We start from the raw sequence: 22,128 nt of genomic DNA, 5'->3' as shown, positions 1-22,128 counted from the left end.
AAGGTCTACGTGTAAGTCAAGAAAAGTCAGTGACAAATGGGTCAAATGCTCTGTAAACTGTCTCAGAAATTTCAGATTAATATATTACAAATCCTCATTGTTTTACACAACAAAGTGCTTAGAAGTGTTGCTGAAGCAGAATCAGATACTGTTCAATAAAATTCACTGACAGCAAATAAGAGACTTAGAAGAAAATCACTTTGCAGTAAACTTTATTTACATCACAGGCCCCCTGTGCCTTTAACATCTCTTTATGTAAACCTGGAAACATTACATTCAATCCGCAGAATGTCCAGCATTTCCTGGTTAAAGATAATTTTTTCATCTTAAAACTACATTCAACATGTTTCCATGTGCAATTTATTTAAAATCTGCCTCAGAAAATAAATCTAGTAAAATTATGCATTTAAAAAATGTTTGTGTGTTCTAGCAGGATTTTTTTTTTCTTTAAATGTCAAGGCACCTCCAAAACTCACTCAATCCACCAGTTTTTAGCTTGATTTGCATCATGAACATTATGAAACCATTAACTGCTGAGTACCAAAATTAATTTAAGTACAATACTCACAAGGGGTTAAGAAAGAGTCCCTTTTGTGAGCGGTAACACCGTGTTTATGTAATTATGGTTTAGATACTATGTTGCTGTTTACTATAATCATCATTGTTTCAACTTGTAACTGATTATTATCTTTACAACTGTGGATTGAGTGAGTTTAGAAGGAGCTACTTGCATATAGATCACACAAAGCCAGTGAAAAGTTGGATGCATGCTCTTCTTTTCCACTTCTCTCCAAGACGCAAATAGAGCAGTTTTAAGGTAACGTGCAGAAATGCAAAAGCAGGATAATACAAATTCTGAAAATTGCAATTAATTAAAAGTCATCCTTAAAAAAATGTGTGGGATCTAATAATCATTTATACAATCACTGTCTGTATGTGATAGTCCCATATATTTTTTCCAGTTTTTCCAGTTCTCCCAATGCTTTTCCCTTTCTTTTAACCAACTCCTTGCTAACCACAGATCACCCCTACATCTTCCGCATGTGAGCAGTTATGTTTCCCAACCCTGGACCTCTTGCACTCGAGCAGTGATCTCTCCCCACCTTCACACTCCACATCATCCAAGAATATCCTAACACTGTTGTCCGCCTCCCCCAGGACAGCCCTCTTCATCACTGCCAGGGCAGTCGAGAATCCAAGCTGACGACACACGACACTACCTGACTTGATGGTGAAAAGGTCATCGCACACTGTACCCCACTGGCCACGGATGAAAATTTCCACTCTGCCTCGATCTGGCAAACCTTCGGCGCTTACAAGTCGCACTGAGCCAACCCGCAGCCTCCACCCTCCTCTTGCTTTCTTGTAACCTTGACCTCTACCCCGTCCTCTCGGCCTCTTAAACACTTGGTTGCCCTCTCCTGCACTTTCCAGCTTCTCACCAAGCCACAGCTTTTCCTCCTGTGTTTTAAGCAGCGTAGTGTTGATTAGTGGTCTCTGGGGCCTGTAGGATGGTACAAGGGGCGTCTGGTTGAAGTACGGTGGCCATGCTGTGGTCATCCTATGGTCAGGAGCTTTTGGATAGGGTGTGGAGATTAAAGTCATGTGGGGCTGCTTCAGCAATTTTGTGGATGGAGTGGTAAGGAGTTGTGGTTTGAAATATTGTGAGGTGGTGCTAGGGGGGTACTGAAGGGGTCTCCCATGTCTCCCTGATGAAGGTGTGGTGATGGTCGTGGAGGTTGTGCGATAACCTGATGAAGAGACAGAATCACCCTTTTTATTTGTTTTATGAGGTGCTGAAACTAATGTTAATATAAAACAAGTTTGACATTTTGGGAAACAGAGGTTGTTTTGTTGTTAAGAATCAGATGCAGAAAAATCATATAAATAAGAGGATATTTTAGCGACTAATTAGCCTGCTAGGAAATGGGTTATGTGCAAAGTTAGCAAGTTAGCTAGCTATACTACTCATTACTACTCATTACTATACTACTATTTTTTCTATTATCATTTAAATAAAGTGTAAATACATCTAGAAAATTTCTGTATTCAGACAAAAAATGTAAAACCACCATTTTTTTGGTATTTTATATATGTAGGTATTTAAATAAGATATCATGTTGTTAAAATGCTAGCTTTAGCTGTGCAGGTGGCTATATTGTAATATATTTTTGCAGTCCATGTTCTAGCTAAGCTAACTAATTAAGACACAGCACTGACCTTATCAGCTGGAAGCACATTTCCCAAAATGTTAAACTGCTTTAGGACAATTTTTCATTGTACTATTTGACAAAGGAAAAATAGTATCAACCACAAAGGAAGGACGTAGACACAGACACAAAAGGATGAATGTCCAAACTGAGGCTGATGCAGAACAATTTATTCATAATAAATTATGCCAAAACACCTGATTTAAATTAAAGCAGTGCAAAAACCTAATGCATAAATAAGCACCATTTATCCTGCTTTAGCTTCTTGAACCAGCCAAAGAATAGCATGTTAGCAGGTCTGAAGTTGGGATTCAAAGCCAATTTAGTCAATTCCACGATACCTGAGTCGGGCAAAAGCTTGTGCAAATGCAAATGGCTTAGTCTGAATAATTAAACTTGTGATTAAAACTAAGCCAAGAGGGTGAGGCAGTAAACTCAGTTATAATTAAGATAAACAATAATTTTACAGCATTTTCTCTGCAAATTATGCAAATTATTTTCCATTCCCCATGTTTATGTTCCAGTGCACAGACTTGCTAAACTGTATAGACAGGTGAGATGCAAAAATGAATTCTTAAAAAGCTACTTATTTTTTGAATGCATATTGATTTAAGAAAAGTCACCTTTTGTTTTTTTACTCTGGTTTTTTTTTTTTTTTGCCATTTAGGTTACAGTATGGCTTATCTGCCTCAACAAAGTAGAGAAAATGTCCAAGGGGCATATTTATCAAACTTTTTAAATCATTTTATGTGTTATTTATTTCTATATAAATATTCACAATATTCTTAATCAGTTCAAAACGGTGTGTAAAACCAGTTAAAAGGCCAAAAACTATATAGCAAATTATTTAGTTGAAGAAAAACATAAATAACCCTTAAAACCAATTTAAATATGATTAAATCATAACATTTTAACATGACCTTTAGGAGATACTGCTGATACTTTTTGATCATGAGAAAGCCTGCATAGATTTTATAATTACCTTATTCCAAGAAGGTGTGATTCCCCCCCCCCCCCAAAAAAAAGAAAGCTAAGCTAAATCATTAGCACTTAAGCCTAATTTGCAAAGGATTTTACTTAGAAGCAAACATAAATTTAGTAATTAAGATGTAAAAATGTGAAACAAAATCAGAATGTAGGCGAAGAAACCACCAGTTTTGGCGTTGCTGGCTTCTCCTCGTGCCACGGTGTGAACCAGTCTCGTGGACTTATTTTTAGTCTTAATAGTCAAATTAGTGGTTGGGTTAGCGGTTTGGCTAGAAACTGGGTAATCAGTGGAGCTAGCCTGATAAACGGGTACACCAGCAGGCCTACCAGTGGACGAGGTTGTGGCAGGAGTTGTTGCTGCCATCTGGACAGTTCTTGGCTTTACTGTTGTGGTCGACGCAGATTTTGTTGTGGTTTTGAGAGCCAGTGTTGTTGTTGGTAATGTTGTCTTTCTTGTTGTTTTTCTTGTTGCTGCTGTTGTTGGCGGTGGCTTTGGTTTTTTTCTTGTTGGCATTGGAGGTTTTTTTATTACTATTCTTGTCTTCTTTTTAGTTGTTGTAGGTTTTGTAGTGGTCGTTGTAGTAGGAACAGCTGTGGTGGTTGGTTTCTTGTTGATTACATACTCTGCAAAAAAGAGAAAAATAAAATAAAAAGAATTATGCAGTGCTAAAAACCATCCGTTGGATACCTGATGCAAGAAACTGCTTTGATTTGGTAGATTTATCAAATTTAAACGCTCCCATTAAAGTGAACAATCAAGAGACATCAAGAGAAGCCAAAAGAAACCACATGCATATTAAATAGCATGTTTTAACCATTTATTTACTGCTGGAAATGTAACTCACCAATTTCTAGAAAGAATCACTTGTAAAGTGCCTTGAAAAGCGCTATATAAATCCAATCCATTATTATTATTATTATTAAAGGTTGAAGCAGGGCAAGGAAATTCGAGAAAAAAACACCACTTTAAGACTTTCTTTTACCTTCTTTTGGGTGGAAATGAATTAGTTTTCCTTTTATCTTAACAGGTGAAGGCTTGATGCTACACTTTCCTGGTGGTGCTCTCCTGTTTCCAAGACAGAAAAGATTAGTACACATGCAATATTGGGTACTATAAGCACATATGTATCTTTTCATTTATTTTTTTTATGTTTTGTTTTTAATGGTGTTTAGCAGCTTCCACTTTAATTGTAGTGTGTATTAGTGCAGAGATACAGTCAATGAAGATAGATTAAATAAATAAGATTTAAAAAATCTGTTTTTCTTATTTCTTTCTTTTTGCCTGGATTGGCTAGAGAGGGATGGAAGATGATTGTGCTCTGAGCACTTCTTTTAACATTTTAACATGTTGCTGCACTGTATTTTATTAGCAGCATTCCAACTCTTAAAACCTCCATCATATATAATTATTGGGTTCACACTCTCACACCTTAACATCACACATCCATGTAGTTTAATGAGCACTTAACTGCTGATGAAGTAAAGTGATGCATTGGCAAGTTACCTGGAAGGGTCCACTATCTTGTAGATAACGCCACCTCTTGCTGTCGCACTCGGGACTCCTGTGGCTAAGAAATACAGCTCACCTGGAAAAATTCACAGACGAAATGGAGAAAGAGAGCAGCAGGCAGAGACGGCAGAACATAAAAAGACAAACGGGGAGATTAAAAAAATAGGAAGCAGTGAGCAAGAAAAGAAGGAGATAAAAAAAGAAAAAAATTTAAACAACAGAAACAGAGGGAAATATTTATGATGACAACAGATGGGAGACAGAAATAAAAGAGGTACAAAAATAGCAAAATGGGGGAGAAAGAGAGAGACCAAAACACTACTCTGGGGAAAAATATTTTAAACTTTGCTTTAATCATTCGTCTCCAATTTGCTTCCTGAAATTATCAGGAAAGAAGAGAAATACAATTTTTTAAGACCAACACAAACCTAAACATTTCCTAACTTAGAAATCATGCAGTTTAGTAGTAATCTAATTTCATTAACAATAACACCAGTAAAAATATCCACTTTGGTACTTCACACTACATGTGTACTAGTTAGAAATAATTATTTCTTTTCACATTAAGCCACACAGACCAGGAGACCAGTAGGAAATCCTCTGGAAACCAAAGACATGTAGAAAAATAAATTGTATTTCCGGACTAGATGTTGAGTGTTTGCTCTTGCTATGTGAAATCAGTCCTAAAGAGGGCGCTACACCAAAAACATCTTTGATTGTTTTGGTTACTAAGAGACAAAACTGCCTGTAGTTCTCATGCAAGAAACTTACTTGTCTGCAAACATTCGTCAATTACTCACTGAGCAGTAGTAAAACTGTGAAATGTGCAACACAAACTGGAAACAGAAAAAAAGTTACACCTTTTTAATAGTGTTGGCTGCAGGTGTCACAAGGAGGGTTTCAGTGCAGTACCCTACATCTCTTTGCAACCTATTTCACCAGCTGTCAGCAACCTCTAGCAACCCCAACCAGTCTGAGAATACACATTTTCCACAAGCAACTGGCAGCTGCCAGGGGATTCATGGACTGTTTCTAGGTGTGTGTGATTGGGGCTCAAGTTTATCGTTCCATTATAAATGTACCTAATTAAATAAGTGATGCAGTGTCTGGTAGCAATACATCAACACACCGACCCACACAGTTATTACCTGCTTCATCTTCAGCAAAAGAGATGATGTATTTATAGTAACTGTTGATAAGTTTGGGGAATCTGCAGGTCTGGTCTCTTCCCATGCAGATTTCATTGTACTGCCATTCACCTGTGGTAACGTTCTCCCTAAGAGACATCAGACGCCTAAACACAAACAGAGATACATATAATGTTTACGCATAGCAAGAGCTGTAGTCCAAAAGCTTCACATCAATGCATTTTTACTGTAAATTATTAAATCAACCCTGTGCAGAGCAGTTCAACAGCACACTGACTGGACACTGATTAGGTAGAAATCCACAAAAACAAAAAAGGCTACGAGTGTTTTCATTTGAAATTTTAATTTTACAAACACACACCCGCTCATGAAATCCCCAAAGATGTAGAGTCCGTTAAGGTTGGGCATCTGACAGCCTCTGTAGATGTATCCTCCTGTCACAGACTTGCCCAGCTTGTGTGGATAGGCAAAGATTGGCAAGACATCGTCTGCAAACACATAAACAAAGATCAGACCTCGTTTATTATTCAGTGTCACTGCTACATCATTGTAACAAACAGGAAATATACTGTACCCTGTAAGAAACCTGAGCTCGTGAAATTAAAGGACAATGAAGTTCCGTTATTTAAAATCTCTTTTGAGTTGACAACAGTTTTTTTATTCTATTCTAAGGAGGCTTTTACAGAGAACAAAGAGTGTGCTGTAACAATTTAATTTACAAATTAAATATCTGTATAAATATTAAATAATTTGGTTAAAATATACTTGTATTTATGGACTTTCAGTAACCCAGACTGTAGACTCACCGAGGGATGAGTTTTGACAGAGTTTACGATCGTAGCAGCTGAATCCTTCTTTGGCTCTCCAGCCGTAATTTCCTCCTTAAAAATAAGAGTTGACACAGTAAAATTACTCAGCAAAAAAGTTCTACAATTTATATGTATTCAAACGGTTTGATGCTGGAAAAATTGGAAATCAACATATTAGAAAAAGAAAATCATCCTTCAAACTACAATTATCATACCTTTAACAATGAGGTCTACCTCTTCGTATTTGTTCTGGCCCACGTCACCACAAAGCATCCTGCCTCTGCCTTCAGTGGTAACGGGGTCACCGCGGTCAATGGAGCAACGCCACATGTTGCGAACTCCATAGGCATAAACCTCTGCAGGGAAACAAAGAAAGAAATACGTGGATGGAAAACACAAACAAAAATGACATCCTCTGTGAGGACGCACTTCTGACACGAACAGTCATTTTCCAGCTTTGCACAGAAAGAAAAACACAGTCCCACCGCAGTCCAATATTATGAGAGAAAAGCTAAGCTAGATTAGCATTAATAAGTGTGCCATTCAGCATCTTCAAAGTCACCAGACATGATCACAGTCTTCCACACAAACAGGAAATTCATTTACCCGGCCGTGCCTCCTTCTCGCCCAGAAATGGGTTGTCTGAGGGAATGCTGTACGGGGCACTGTTATCGTTGAAGTCAACGTCAACACGCAGCACCTTGCCGAGAAGTGTTGACCTATTAAACGTAACGACCAGACAAAAAAGGAAGAATGACTCAGAGTATCATAAAGACTGTGGTGACTGAATGGTTCAACCGTAAGTGTTTATTTAACGCCAGAAAAGCACGGTCAGATCTGTTTTGCAGTTCTGTTTGAATGAATCTGAGTAGAGAGTATAGCTCTGGACACTTCAAAATCCATCCTGCTACGTCTATTGTCTATTGCATGAACAATGGACAGTAGTGATCTGAATCCACTGGCTGTCATAACACTGACCATCAATGTGGGATAGTTTAGCATGAGCTGTTTCTTTCCTTCTCCCTACCTTTCTCTCCCTTGTTGTTTCATCTGCGTAGAAATGTAAGGAAAAGAGGAACTACCTTCACAAATGGGTGTAATTTCTGTATAAAGAATAATTTAAAACAAATATTATTAATGGCCTTTATGGCCTTTTTCCAGTGTCCACTTTTTCCAGTGTTTACCACCCTGCACTCACTCTCGCTCACTTTCTCTCTCCCCTCCACATTCCAGTGTGTGGTGGTCCATGATGTGTGTAGTGTGTCATGTCAATATTAGACTTGGCAGGCTGCATTCCCAGAAGAGCTACTACGGCTTGTCAAAAACAGCCTCAGGAAGAGACAAACGGCTAAATTGTCCATCTCTGGAGAAAAGGTGCTAACAGCTCTAAATGAAGTCCCAGTTTTGGAGGAAGTTTACTTGCTTTCTTGATACAAACATTAAAGATAGATCGCTATTTTTGTCAGCCCTAAAATGCAAACCTACCTATTAAATGTGACATTATTGGTGCATTTCACAGGATGAAGTATTGATTTACAAAACATGAGGAGCAATATTTGAACTCCCTGATGCTCTTTTCTATTGGCTGAACTTTGTGACTTGCAACCAAAGGTTTTTTGGCTTTATCTTTAATTTTCTGTGCTAAAAATTCAAAAATAATAAACTTCAATCAATGCAGCTCTCGGTATAATGATAAACCATAGAGGAGGAATGCCTATTTGAAGTGTTTTGTAAATTAAAGACTGAAATCTCCATAAACTGGCACAGCACAGAACCTGGCAGTTATCATGAATGATTGTTTATGACACGTGCAAACAAAGTTTTCACTCGTCACTTTGAAGAAATTGTTTTGAATTATAGTCTTTGCAAAACTATCATTTATAATGCCCTCTGTTCAATGCAGAAACGTTCCTCATAAATTTGATCCTTTTAATTAGATTTGATTTGAGAGGAATTTAACTATCTGGAACCCATTTTTGGCAGGACTCTCTGACGCTTTACCTGCTCCGACTCGACTTTGGTATTTTGTTTATCAAGTCAACATCTTGACAACGTCATGAGGCCTCGTGAAGATTATAAAGATGAGCATTCTTCACAATCACAACTATGTCTATTATATTTGCCATGTTATTTGAGATTTCACATCTTCTTTAACACAAAATGTGAAATCAACATTGTGGGTCTATGCATGCATCCAAACATGCAAACACATTAGTTAAACAGTACTGACTTGTTTTGTGAATTGCCAAACTTTCCAAAGGGATCTCCAGCACGGCCACCGTCACCTATGAAGATGTACAGATACCCATCGTGACCGAAAAGAAGCTGTCCTCCATTATGATTGGATGCTGGCTCCACCACCTCCAGGATGGTTCTACAGCAGGAGAGATGAGAAGATGATGAATGTATTTGTGTCATTTAAGACCATGCAAGGACCTACTAAATACAGCACCTCTCAGAAGAATGGTCTAGTTGATTATCATCATGTGCTGATACTGTGAACTCGCTGATTCGTATTCGTTCCTCCTTCTTAACAGACACAGAGTAGTACACGTAGGCTTTTCTGACAGTGGTGAACCTGTGAACGAAACAGAAGCTCAATGGAAATGCTGCATTTCACATTTTGGCACAATGAATTTTTCCTTTGAAAACTAAATGTTGCTATTTAAATGTGTATTTTGATTGGAAAAAAGACCTAGGGTGTAAGGCTATGCAGAGGAATCCCCTCTCGTCTCCAGCCCACGGGGATGTGAGGACGGCTTTAGTCAGGTTGAGGAAAGGTCGATCGATCCTAGAGCCGTTCGCCAAGTACACCCACACATAACCCAGCTGCTCCGCAACAAAAAAGCGATGAGTTCCATCATCTGCATGGATCATGGCCACAGGGTTACGGAGTCCATTGGCAACTTCCTGTAAGCACAGCTCCAAACATCCTTCGGGATCTTCATTTAGCAATCCCAGGTTAGCATTTAACTCTTAGGGTGGGGGAAAAAAGACACGGGAGAGTAGATTGGCATGTGTCTAATCACATGTGCAAACTGAGTTGCAATCAAACTTGCAGAGATTTGCACCAAATTAAAACTGTAATTATTTTACAGCAATGCACTGTACTTTCAGCTTCTGTTCAGGCAGTTACAAATCAATATGAAGAGCTCTTCCACCCACACTTTCTTTCATTGCAGGGATTTTCTTGGTGAGACAGTGCAGACACGGATATTTTCAAATTCATGCATGCAGTTCAGACTGTTTGCATCCATCATTAACATTCGTACTAATGATTTTAAACATTTCACTTTAAGCATGCTAGCTGGTTTGCTGATGTGGAGCATCATTTTGATACTGACGCTGACATTTAGCTCACAGATTGATGTGTTTAATAACAGCTTCAGAGCTATCAAGGCTGTATACTCTAGACCTTTTTCTGGGCTAGTTACACCGAGATGCATTTTTTTAACCTCTTCATACAACATGTAACTCATACCTGCATTTGTCAAGACACTAGGATAGCAATACTCTTTGTCCTTCAACACCAGAAATTCACAAAACCTTCTGTGATCTTCTTCAATTGTGGCAGTCAGGTTTGCAAACTGCTGTGAGTTCCCTACGTCCTCAAGCAGGAGGCTGAGCGTGTACCGGCACTGCCGCCAGTAGTCAGAGCAGTAATCCCCACAGAGTCCAGGTAGCGCCCTCATGGGTGTGTCAGCGTCCTCGGCATCATACAGGTGGGCAGCATATGGAGAACACTCCTTCAAAGGACAACAGATACCGTTTCATTACATATGATTTAAAAATGTAAAACTTTTTTGAGCTAATATCAAAGGTAGAGTTACAGAAATGTATGAGATTCAGTAATGAATCACTTAAATGGATTTGTGTATTTGTTCTTCCACAGCCTCTGGGCCTCATTTTGACTGGGCAAGCCTGAGATATATGCAGCCTGTCTGAGTGCGGCCTGGTATAAATGGATCCCAGGAAGGTCCACTCAGTTATTAAGTCACAACCACACTGTCCACACCCAGAATGGTGTGCCTTAGGCACAAAGAGCCATGGCACCCAAACCATCATCATGCAAACTGGTGCGCTTTCATTTGCCAGAAAAACCAAACTGATCCAGTAAACAAATCCCAAACAACAAACCAGCATAAGATTGGTTTGGTAGATCAAGAGTGTTTAGATTAAATTTGGTGTTGTTTCTTGTAAGGGCTCATAAACCTATTTTCACTTTGCAGTGAATTATTTCTGACATCAGTAAAGTTTTCCAAATAACTGTTTTGGTATTTAAACAAAAGTAAATATTTAAATAAATAAACATAAATAACGTTGCAAAAGATTTAGCTCATTTAGCACAGATCAGAACAGCAGATATGGGATATTTTTGTGTTGTTTCACAGTCTGACGCTTAATCTCAGCTGTTTTTATATATGGAGATTATTACAGTGATTATGTAAGTGGTGGATTTAGTTTCAAAAGCACTTTAAAAATTATGTCACTGAATAACGTCAACGTGGACAAAACGTGTTGTTTTTAATCCTGTCATCACAATGCCTCTTCTGGTAATTATTTGCTGTAACATTTTTGTAAGGACATTGGTAAATGAAAACATGTACTTATGTGTTTTTATCTAAAAGATTTTTTAAGTTTTTGTTGTCTTCATTGAGCCCTGGTTGAAAAATAGTCCCCAAACGATGGACCAATGTCACAGAAGTTGCCTGGACGTCTTTGCTTGACTTTCTAGTGAGAGAAACGTTTGTGTTGAAGGATTTCTTTTTGCAATCTCTTCCTTGATTAGAATGAAGCAAAAGCAGATATTCGCAAAAAAAAAAAACCTTCAGTGGTTTCTTGACCTCACAATCACAGGCTTTCTGGCTCCTTTCTTTAACTTTGCACTCAAACAATTGCATTTGATGCTGACACTGAATGCAGTGATGCAACAGCTGTTCGCCAAGTACACCAAGTACAACAGCTGTAAAACTCTTACCTTCAGCATTCAGATTTTTTTTTAACAGTCTGGGTACATGTAGGAAAAGCCTCATTATGAGAAAAAGATCAAAGCAGTAACAAGGGAAATAAATGGGTGATGTCCTATTAACTAGTGAATCTACATACTGGAAAATAATATAAACACCTGCCATTTGTTTTTTTGTTTTTTTGTTATATAAATCTGTTGCGCTTGCCTTTATTTGGTAAGACAAAGTACATCAGGTAGAAATGGATGAGCAGTAACGTATTTAATTATTTGTACCAGCAGAGCACTTTACTCCAGAGTTGTTAAAAGAAAGAAAAGATCCTGTAACTCAGTGCAGTCTGGGGCAAAATGTAAAGATTTTAAATTTATTTATTTATTGTAATATAATTGTTTGATTTTTGTTTCTATATGCAAACCTCTATCTAATCTCTGTTCTATGTAGAAACAACAACCAACTGTCTCTAGTTCAATTTTTCCAGTGGTACAAAAAACAGTTTTGACCAGGAAGATGACGCCAGAGTTTGAACAGTGTATTGTGGGTAATAACTGTTTCGTCATATTTACAATTTGGCAATCGGGCAAATATAAGCATTTGGGTATGTAGATATTTATTACTGCTTTATTACAAGTATAGTCAGCCAGATCTTGACCAGCTGTGACCAGAACTTAAAACTTGACCTTGATTTTTATCCTAATTACCACCTGTAAGACTACAAGGCCGTCTTTTGTGTTTGGTGTATATTCCTGTGAGCAGATTTTTTTTAAGTATTTAGACCACAATTACACACATATGGACAAACTCACAGTGTCAGTAGGTAACATGACTCAAGCTGTAGCCCACACTAAAATGGATATGTTTAAATATAAAGGTGTGACAAATCGATTACTATCAATACTTTTTGGACACTGTTTTGTCTGTTTTTTTACTGTATCACATAAAATGTTTCATCACAGTTGCTGATCATACAGTAGTCCATCAAACTTTACATTTCTGTGTCTGTCTTTGTCTTTTAGGGCACAGATGGCTTAAACTGCTGTTCCATCCAAGTGTTAACTGAAACACTGACTTTTATAAATCACAGAGAACGGGGAGGTGGGGAGTTTGGCAAAAACAGTCAACGCAGACTCTTGTTGAACATCTTGATAGTACTACTGTGGAAAAGATCAGAGTGTTCTCTGAAAGAGATTTCTCTCTACTGGGCCAAACAAAAGCTGTGTTCAGTCTGAGATGCTGGAACTGCTGATGAAAGCAGTAAACAGGCATGTGGGGCAGATGCTACGTTCAAGGAAAAATGTATAAGTTCAATAAGGTTATGAAGGTATAAGGTTATGAAGACGTTTTCTTTGCTTGAAAATGAGAGACATGTGTTGGCAAAAAGGCAGAGCAAACTGCAAATACTGCACGTGATCTTTTGTTTGACCAAGTCATGCTGAAATCCCAGCCATTGTCCTATTTTGGTTCCACTATGATAGGGTAGAAATAAGGCATGCAGCTACAAGCAGCTGTTTCTAACAACGCGACCACTTCAAGCTGCTATAATTTGGTGTTTACGCCGTCAAATTCAGAATAGACTCAGATTTTATTCCTGTCATCTCACATGCTCCAGATTCTCCACTGACTGCTCCACACGCTGGTGTTTTATTGTAGCTGAGAGACAAAAAAGAGTCATGGTAAACAGATGAGAGGTAAATGTGTGACCCTGTCTGAGGAAATGACACAGGCTGAGTTTTTAAACTGAGAGAGCAGTGTGAAACAGCCAGACACATTGCTACCGTACTAAAAGCTTGCTTATTAAAAATGCAAGAGGGAAACAACTAATCTGGACTTCTGCTGCTTGGTGCAGTGCTCACTAAATGTTTTTTATCCTCAAACAGCCCCTTTATGGGTCTTGTTGAACTGAGGGTGCTGCTAATGGTTTATTTGATGACAAAATAAATGAAAACCCATCGAGAAAGCCACGTGAAAGCAGAGCACAACTATAACACACAAATGCACACTCTTTTCAAGGGCAACAGAATGCCCTTGAAATTATCTCTATGTCTGTTTTTATTATCGTTAATTCATTTGTTTTTCTCTTTTCTTTATGCCTGACATTATCTTCACTGATTTTATTCATCTCTTCTTATTCCTGTGCTTTTCTTCATCCTTTTTCTCTCTGCTCCTCTTTTGCAGCAACCTGATATATCCTGGACCCCTGGCCTGAGGAGGAAATGGTTGTTTGTTTGGTCAAGTAAGCAAAGAACAATGACAGTCTTCCTCCCGTCTCCCTGACTCACACACACACACTCATTTCCCACTCTGTCTCTCTCTTTAATATGTGTCTGCCTGTCCCTCTCTTCACGCTGTGATTGATATCAGTGCTAGGAAGCTTCCGTTCTGCAGCTGGAACAGACGGCTTCAGTGTATGGCTTTTGCCCTGGTTAAGTACCCTGGCAGCGGGGTAACCTGACCGCCTCCCGGGCCTCTTTCACCTCAAATTATGAACTTGGGAGCCGAAAAACCACAGAGCGGACCATCATCATTGAAAAAGGTTTAAAAAGTACACAAAAGCATCAACATACCTCAAATGGAACCAAAAATGCATTCTTTATTTTTAACATAACTTTTCATATAAAGCGCTCATGTAAATGAGAGTTTCTTTAAAGGCTTTTTGTTGCAGTCTACACAGCACATGTGTATCATGCTAAACTTTTTGAATGTATATTTCGTCTGAGCTCCACCTATATCCAGCAGTTGTAAATGGTGCGTGAGTCGCAGCTCTGCAATTTTACTCGAGATCCAGCCTGCACTGCTTGGTAAGAACCACATCAGGCTATAATTACCACAATAACATAAGTCTATATTTTTGGACGATTCGTCACCATCTTTACATAACGTATGATGTATGAAACTGCCGGGAAGCCGCCAAGTTTGTTAGTTTTCATTGTTTCCTTGTTGACATCAAAAATTAAAGTGTTATTTATGGTAAAGCTACCCACCCGATTATTTTGGCTTCTGCATAGTGAAGCTTTTATCTCAGTTATACGGCCATGACCAAATTTGTGCTGCACCTATCATTTAATTTGTGCTCTGGATCTGCACGTAGTAAGCGTCTGAGCTGCAAAGTCAGGGCCTAATTATGTCATCAGTGAGTGGGAGTGGCTTCAAGGGTTATTCCAGGAAGGGAGGGGCTGGATTTCAGCACTGGGATCTGTTTAAGATTAAAGAGCTGAAAAAGGAAACTAAAACACATTCACACTAAAATAGAAAAACTCGTTAGAATAAAAAATATCCAAAACTATTAACAGAGACTAAAAGTTGAGTATTTATTTTATTTTATGTTCTGTTTTGCCATGTTCACTTTATTATTAGTAGTATCATCATCATCATTAACTATTATTAAAAAAATGAATTTCCTAAATATGGGATAAGGAAAGTATTTCATATCTTATTTTTATCTTATTTTTTATTAAACTGCATTGCAAGAATAACACAATAATGCATTTGGAAAGTTTTTTTTTCATGCCAAAATTGTATGAGTCAATGCTTTTTAAAACAATATAAGTTAAAGAAAAAAAAATATTATGTTCACCTAGGGATTGCTGGTTCATTTTTCTACCTCTGCCTTATGGTCTCTCTGCTGTCATTAAGTGAAATTCAGTTGTTCCCCTCCACACCTAATGTTGGCACAGGCACTTCATTCAAATATTGCCAAGTCTTCTGATGGCGTAGTTAAAACCTTAATGCATATTTTTGTGAGATTACTGGAAAAGTGAATGTGCTGTTAAATTGTTCTGCAATTTCATACAGTTGTTCTGGTTCAAACTCTGGAGACTGGCTGTCTTATGCTTATGTCTGTGCCTCATCTGAGAAACTAATGTTTTCTGGCACATAGTTCACGCTTACTTGTAACTTTACCAGATAAGATGACACAGACTGTTTTTCTTTGACCTCTTTTTCATACCAAGGCTGCTACCTGGCTGGATCTAAACACGTTAACTTTAGCCATAGCGCCGTCACCTTTATTGGCTTCTTTAAAATGTTCATGTTCAGCTGGTGAGGGTGATTTAAGTGTCTGATTAGGTCTCTTGCTAAGAACATTTGCCGATTCTGTCCCAATTTACTTTGCCAGTTTTGTGTTTTCCCTACTCACAGTAGAACTCGCAAATGGCCACAGCCAAATGCTAGCAGGTGGCTGCATGAAAAGGACCAGCTCACATTTGAATGCACGTGAGGCTAGCCAACAGGTCACCAGTCAGGACCAAGAAGACTGCAAATTATCAGATTTCCAGTCAATCAGTCCATTTCAACTTTCTTGGCTTTAAAAAAAAATGATGACAACTAATCTGTGATTTGTTTAGTACATGTTTGTGAACAGATGACCATGCAACATCACCTCCATGGACCCAGACATTTTGTGTCTACATCAAATAGCAGGATTCACTGGAAGAATCCACAATTTTTACAAGCCTGAACATCATGTATCAGGTAAGAAGTCCAACCAATGGCGCGTTTTTTGTTTTTATTCAACAGGTGTCCCACTCCATGCACCTTAGTTGGTGAAGTTGTGGCAGAAATTTTTGGATATCTATGTTTTCATTCAACACCCATGTGTACTGTCATTTCATCAAGAAGAAAAGTTAGCAACAATAAACTGAACGGTTATGCGGTACAGTAAAGGAATTACTAACATATTTTTTGAAAAATCCACCGTAGTGTTATATGAACATTTAAATCAGGCCAGATGTCTGATACACACCACTCCATGGGTTGCATCAGACCCTACAATAATACAAATTAAACAGAGAAAACCTCACCAATCTTATGACCCCCATGAGCAGGTGCTCTGGTGACAGAGGGAAAGAAAACCCATCGCAATCATTCATCTTCAACTCTCTTAGCAAAAGGCAGCCTGTTCTTGATTTTGGAGGGTTTATTTCCACTGGATGATCCTTTGGGCTTTATATTCACCATGTTCAATTTACACATCGGTTTGGCTTTTGGTATGAGTAACTGCTGTCTAAAAGCATCATGTATTCATTAAACTGTTAAAATATTTTGTTGGTTCTCCTTTATGATGAGCTTCTTACACATGACTAAACTAATCGGCAAAATCATCACCATTGGGTACATTAGGTATGACAGTGACACTCTTGTTTCTATTGGTATACAATGTACTCACAATTCGAAGTTTTTAACTCCGGATCCGAGCTGGCCGAGTGAGCTCTCGAGGGAGAACAAAGGGAAGCGAGCCGGCGTCAGGAACAGGCTGAGAGCTCGTGCACACCGCACACCTCTGCCTAGCATCCTGCTCGCCAACGTCCAGTCACTGGAGAACAAGCTTGACGACCTCAGGGCCAGGATAAAGTTCCAGAGAGACATTCGGGACTGCAATCTCCTCTGCTTCACCGAGACATGGCTGAACCCAGCGGTGCCGGACCACGCCATCCAGCCGGCCGAGTTCTTCTCGGTTCACCGCATGGACAGGACACGGGACTCGGGGAAGTCAAGGGGAGGCGGCGTGTGTTTAATGGTGAACAACAACTGGTGCAACAGTGCGAACGTTGTTCCTCTCACACGCTCCTGCACACCAAATCTGGAACTACTGTCCATCATGTGTCGTCCTTTTTATCTACCTCGGGAATTTACATCGGTCATTGTAAGTGCCGTTTATATTCCACCACAAGCGGACATGGTCACCGCCTTATGCGAGCTGCATGAGGCACTCACACAGCACCAGACACAACACCGGGACGCTGCGCTTATTGTGACGGGGGACTTTAATAGCGCCGAACTTTTATCAACACATCACCTGCCCCACCAGGGGTGAAAGGACACTGGACCACTGCTACACTACGGTCAAGGACGGCTACAAGGCACAATCCCGCCCTCCGTTTGGCAAATCTGATCACGCCGCCATCTTCCTCATGCCAAAATATAAACAAAGGCTGAAACAGGAAGTTCCGGTTCAGAGGAAGGTCGCGCGCTGGACGGATCAATCGGTGGCCGCGTTACAGGACGCACTCGATGACGCAGACTGGGGCATGTTCAGAAACAGCTCCGACGATGACGTCAACGTGTTTACGGAAGCGGTTGTGGGATTCATCGGGAAACTAGCGGATGATACCGTGGAGACAAAGACTATCACAACGTTTCCCAACCAGAAGCCGTGGGTGGATAAAACCATCCGCGACGCTCTGAGATCCCGCACCGCTGCCTACAACACGGGAATCATGACGGGGGACATGGACCCGTACAAAGCCGCGTCATATAACGTGCGGAGGGCGGTGAAAGAGGCGAAGCAGCGCTACGGGAGGAAACTAGAGTCACAACTCCAACAGAGTGACTCTAGGAGCCTGTGGCGGGGACTAAGGACAATAACGGACTATAAAGCACCAACAACCGGTATGACGAACGCGGCCGTGACTTTGGCAGACGAGCTGAACACTTTCTATGCTCGCTTCGAGGCTGCAGCTAAGGTCTCCAACAATGCTAGTGTTAGCGGCGCTAACGGCTGCAGACAGGAAGATACTGCCAGCACCGGAAACGTGCTCGTCATCTCCGAGCATGAAGTAAGGAGAGCCTTCAAGAGAGTGAACACCAGGAAAGCAGCAGGACCAGACGGCATCCCAGGTCGTATCCTAAGAGACTGCGCATACCAGCTAGCTCCTGTGTTCACTGAGATATTCAACATCTCTTTATCTCAGTCGGTGATCCCCACATGCTTCAAAGAGTCCATCATTGTTCCTGTCCCGAAGAAACCCCACCCTGCTTCTCTCAATGACTATCGCCCTGTAGCCCTCACCTCAGTAGTGATGAAGTGCTTTGAACGCCTGGTCAGAGACTTCATCATTTCTTCACTACCAGACACACTGGACCCACTACAGTTTGCTTACCGTCCAAATCGTTCCACAGACGATGCCATCTCTCATCTCCTCCACACATCACTCACTCACTTGGACACTAGAAGGGGGAATTATGTTAAAATGCTCTTCATAGACTACAGCTCTGCATTTAACACCATAATTCCCTCCACACTCACCACCAAGCTGGAGCATCTGGGACTCAGCTCATCTATGTGTCAGTGGATCTCCAACTTCCTAACTGGCAGACCACAGGCAGTAAGGATGGGCGGACATGTCTCAGCCTCCACCACTCTCAGCACTGGAGCCCCCCAGGGGTGTGTTCTGAGCCCCCTGCTGTACTCTTTGTACACATATGACTGTGTGGCCACTACCAGCTCCACCACCATCATCAAGTTTGCTGACGACACCGTCGTGGTGGGCCTGATCTCTGATAACGACGAGACGGCCTACCTGAAGGAGATTAGGAATCTGGAGAACTGGTGCCAGAGGAACAACCTCCTTCTAAACGTCAGTAAGACAAAGGAGCTGATAGTGGACTTCAGCACTAAGCAGGAGAGGAACTACCAGACCCCCGTCATCAACGAGTGCCCAGTGGAGAGAGTGGACAGCTTCAAATACCTCGGAGTTCACATCACGCAGGACCTGTCATGGTCCTGTCACATCAACACCGTGGTGAAAAAGGCCCGACAGCGTCTCTACCACCTCAGACGCTTGAGAGACTTCCAACTGCCCTCCAAGGTGCTCAGGAACTTTTACTCGTGCACCATAGAGAGCATCCTGACGGGAAACATCTTAACCTGGTTCAGGAACAGCACCATGCAGGACAGACGAGCTCTACAGAGGGTTGTGCGGTCAGCTGAGCGCACCATCCGCTCCGAGCTCCCTGACCTGCACTCAATCTACAGCAGGCGGTGCTGGACCAAGGCCAGGAAGATCGTGAAGGACCTCAGCCATCCCAACAACAGACTGTTCTCTCTGTTGAGGTCAGGAAAGCGATTCCGCTCCCTGAAGACCAACACAGAGAGACTGAGGAGGAGCTTCTTCCCGCAGGCGATACGGTCTCTCAATCACACCACCACACAGTACTGACCCACACATATGGTTCTTACACACACACTGGACTTTCTGGACATTGTTTTTTTGCACAACACTGGTCACTATATTCTTCATTTCCGGTTAATACTTGTACAGCTGCTGTTATTGTGTATATATTTATTTAGATTTAGATTTCTTCATACATTCTTATATAGTTCTATATTGTGTATTTTGTTGTACAGTTATTTTATTTTCAACTTTAATTTATATATTTTATCTTATTCTTCCCAGTTAAATTTACCCTTCATTCTAATTTGTGTTGTACAGTTATTTCATTTTTAACCTTAATTTATATTTTATTCCTTCTTAGTTAAATTTACCCTTTTTAATTTTTCATATTTATTTCCTATCTTATTCATAGCCTTTTCCTTTTTTGTTTTCTTTAGGTCACGAGCAGTTGTCCAAGCATTTCACTACATATCGTACTGTGTATGACTGTGTACGTGACAAATAAAATTTGAATTTGAATTTGAATTTAAACACACTTATATCTTCCTGTTGGAAATATGTAGTAGAATTTATTACCTGCTAAAACAAACCAGAGGGGAATCTGCTTTAATTTAAATGTAAAAAGTCACAATTGTGATGCTAGATTAGAGGACAGCATATTAAAATAAAATAATAAATAAAATAAAATAGCATAATAAAATCTAGTTATTATACACACAGTGGAAAACATGAGTTTGAATTCTAAACTGAACATGTGTAACACAGTCTGATTTGAATATTTGTACCTATACTCATCAAATCAAAGAGATCAAATCAAATTAGAATAAATGTTTCTCTTACCTGGCAGAGGATGCTGCGTACGTATTTGCCACAGGCTGCATAACCTGAATGGTCAAAGTTTTCCATAATGTTGTAAAACCTGCCCGATATCTCCTCATCTTTTTCCACATCACAGCACCCAAACTTGGAATACTCCTTGCAGAAGGCCAATGGCTGCCTGGGCTCAAATGGAGGCTTGTAATCCAAACACTGAGGGTGACAGCTCCCCCACCAGGTACGGAGGAGCAACAGCAGGATGGGGAGAAGGTGGTGAGGGGATGTGTGCTGCAAGATGCATCTGGGGACCAAATTGCAGGTCTGTATCATCGTGCTGTAAGTATACGCTCTCTCAGTTCTGGATAGTTTGTCTCTTGACCCAATATTGTAGTAAATGAAGTCAGTGTGAATGTGGTATTTGAGTTTAGAAAAGGTAAGAAAAGGAAATGAGTGTACAGGTTACATCACGTCTATAAAGCGCAAATATGAAACTGAAAGTTAAAGTGGAATGTTTGATGTTTTCATTTGGTGTGCTTGTCTCTGCAGATTCAGGCAGCCATCAGTGAGCTTATGTCTAGAGGTGTGAATGTGTGTATGAAGTGACCCTCCATCACAGCTGCCTGCCAGCTGGCCAGAAACCTACAAAATACTCAGGATAACTCCAGTTAAATCTAACTCACACAACACACTCACATGGTAGGCTAACCTCAAGATGTGTGAGACAAAAATGAGGTAAAATATAGTAAATCTGATCCAAGATCCAGTGAATTATTTTATTCAGGAGAACTGCAGAGCAGTCCTGAAGGTCTGTCCAAGCAATGTCCCAAATTTCTGTGATGAGAAGAGTTTACTCAGTCATATCTGCATAAACACCTGCACGTCACAGCAGAAGCTCCTGAAAGAGATAAGGTTCCCGTCACTGAAACTGACCATCAATCACATTGCAACTTATTCTCAAAAATAAGTTTGTTGGTGCACTAAAAGCAAATAAACAAAAGTACTAATCTTCTTAGAAAGAGGGACTAACCTTACGAAAAGCAATCGAAAATGCTGCACCCTCAGCCACAGTTTCTGAAAAATATTTACTTCTAGCTTGAAGTCACTCGGAGAGTCTCTGCTCTGTGTTTGGTCTGGACGTGCTCGTTTGCAGAAGCCATAGGTACAGACAGACAGCAGAAGAAAGTGAGAGTGAGAGGTCCTTTCATTCAGACACAGCCACGCTGCAGCTTTAGCTGAGATCCCTCCCTCATTGCTTCTTTCCTCCTCCCCCTCCTCTCTTCTTTTCATTTGCTTTTTCACTCTCCTACAAAGACACATGCATTCCTTCCCATAGCATGCGGTCCATATTGCCCTGAAGTTGCAACTTTCTACCTCTTCGTCCTCTGAACTCCCCCACCTTCAGCATTCCCAGACCTCCTCTCTGTGTCTAACAGTTCCAGACAGACTTACTCACACTGGTGAGGTCGAGTGTGTGTGTGTGTGTGTGTGTGTGTGTGTGTGTGTGTGTGTGTGTGTGTGTGTGTGTGTGTGGTCAGATGAACTGAGACGTGTGCTGGAAGCGGAGACCAATGGATTCTCCAGGCACTATTCCAAACCTGAATCTTATGTTTAAGAGCACAACTGGCAAACATTTGCAACTAATTTGTTTGAATACTTTTAGTTGAATTATAGCTTCTTCCCAAGTCAGAAAATTAAAATAAAAGGGGGGGGGGACAGTTAAGAGACCTTTAAACTTCTTATATACAATGTTTCTCTACTTTGACTTGCTTCAGATTTATATAATTTATATTTT

The 22,128-nt window shown here is 40.2% G+C and overlaps 1 protein-coding gene across 1 annotated transcript; it reads right to left on the bottom strand.

The window, feature by feature from the left end:
• Positions 1-212: 212 nt before the first annotated feature.
• Positions 213-21,740, bottom strand: LOC146653977 (HHIP-like protein 1). The gene is made up of 15 exons (XM_085379981.1): positions 21,364-21,740; positions 20,361-21,231; positions 10,146-10,410; positions 9,360-9,639; positions 9,117-9,242; positions 8,895-9,038; positions 7,271-7,383; positions 6,880-7,020; positions 6,662-6,736; positions 6,217-6,343; positions 5,856-6,001; positions 4,702-4,783; positions 4,181-4,263; positions 3,525-3,821; positions 213-1,751 (listed from the first exon to the last, which is right to left on the bottom strand). Exons 2-15 carry the CDS (start codon positions 20,664-20,666, stop codon positions 1,012-1,014), a joined length of 2,925 nt encoding a protein of 974 aa, XP_085236107.1. The 5' UTR covers positions 20,667-21,231; positions 21,364-21,740; the 3' UTR covers positions 213-1,011.
• Positions 21,741-22,128: the final 388 nt, after the last annotated feature.

Source organism: Rhamphochromis longiceps, linkage group LG14, assembly GCF_057381845.1.
Source record: "Rhamphochromis longiceps isolate RC_006_pf linkage group LG14, R_longiceps_female_GT1.1, whole genome shotgun sequence".
Lineage (NCBI taxonomy): Eukaryota > Metazoa > Chordata > Actinopteri > Cichliformes > Cichlidae > Rhamphochromis > Rhamphochromis longiceps.
This window is presented reverse-complemented; position numbering and strand designations above follow the sequence as displayed.

Coding starts and splice junctions, on each gene's coding strand:
- LOC146653977 (XM_085379981.1), bottom strand. CDS start 20,666: ATGATACAGACCTGCAATTTGGTCCCCAGATGCATCTTGCAGCACACA. Junction 9,243..9,359: donor TGCATAGCCTTACACCCTAG/GTCTTTTTTCCA, acceptor TTTCGTTCACAG/GTTCACCACTGTCAGAAAAG. Junction 4,264..4,701: donor AAGATAGTGGACCCTTCCAG/GTAACTTGCCAA, acceptor TCTTGGAAACAG/GAGAGCACCACCAGGAAAGT.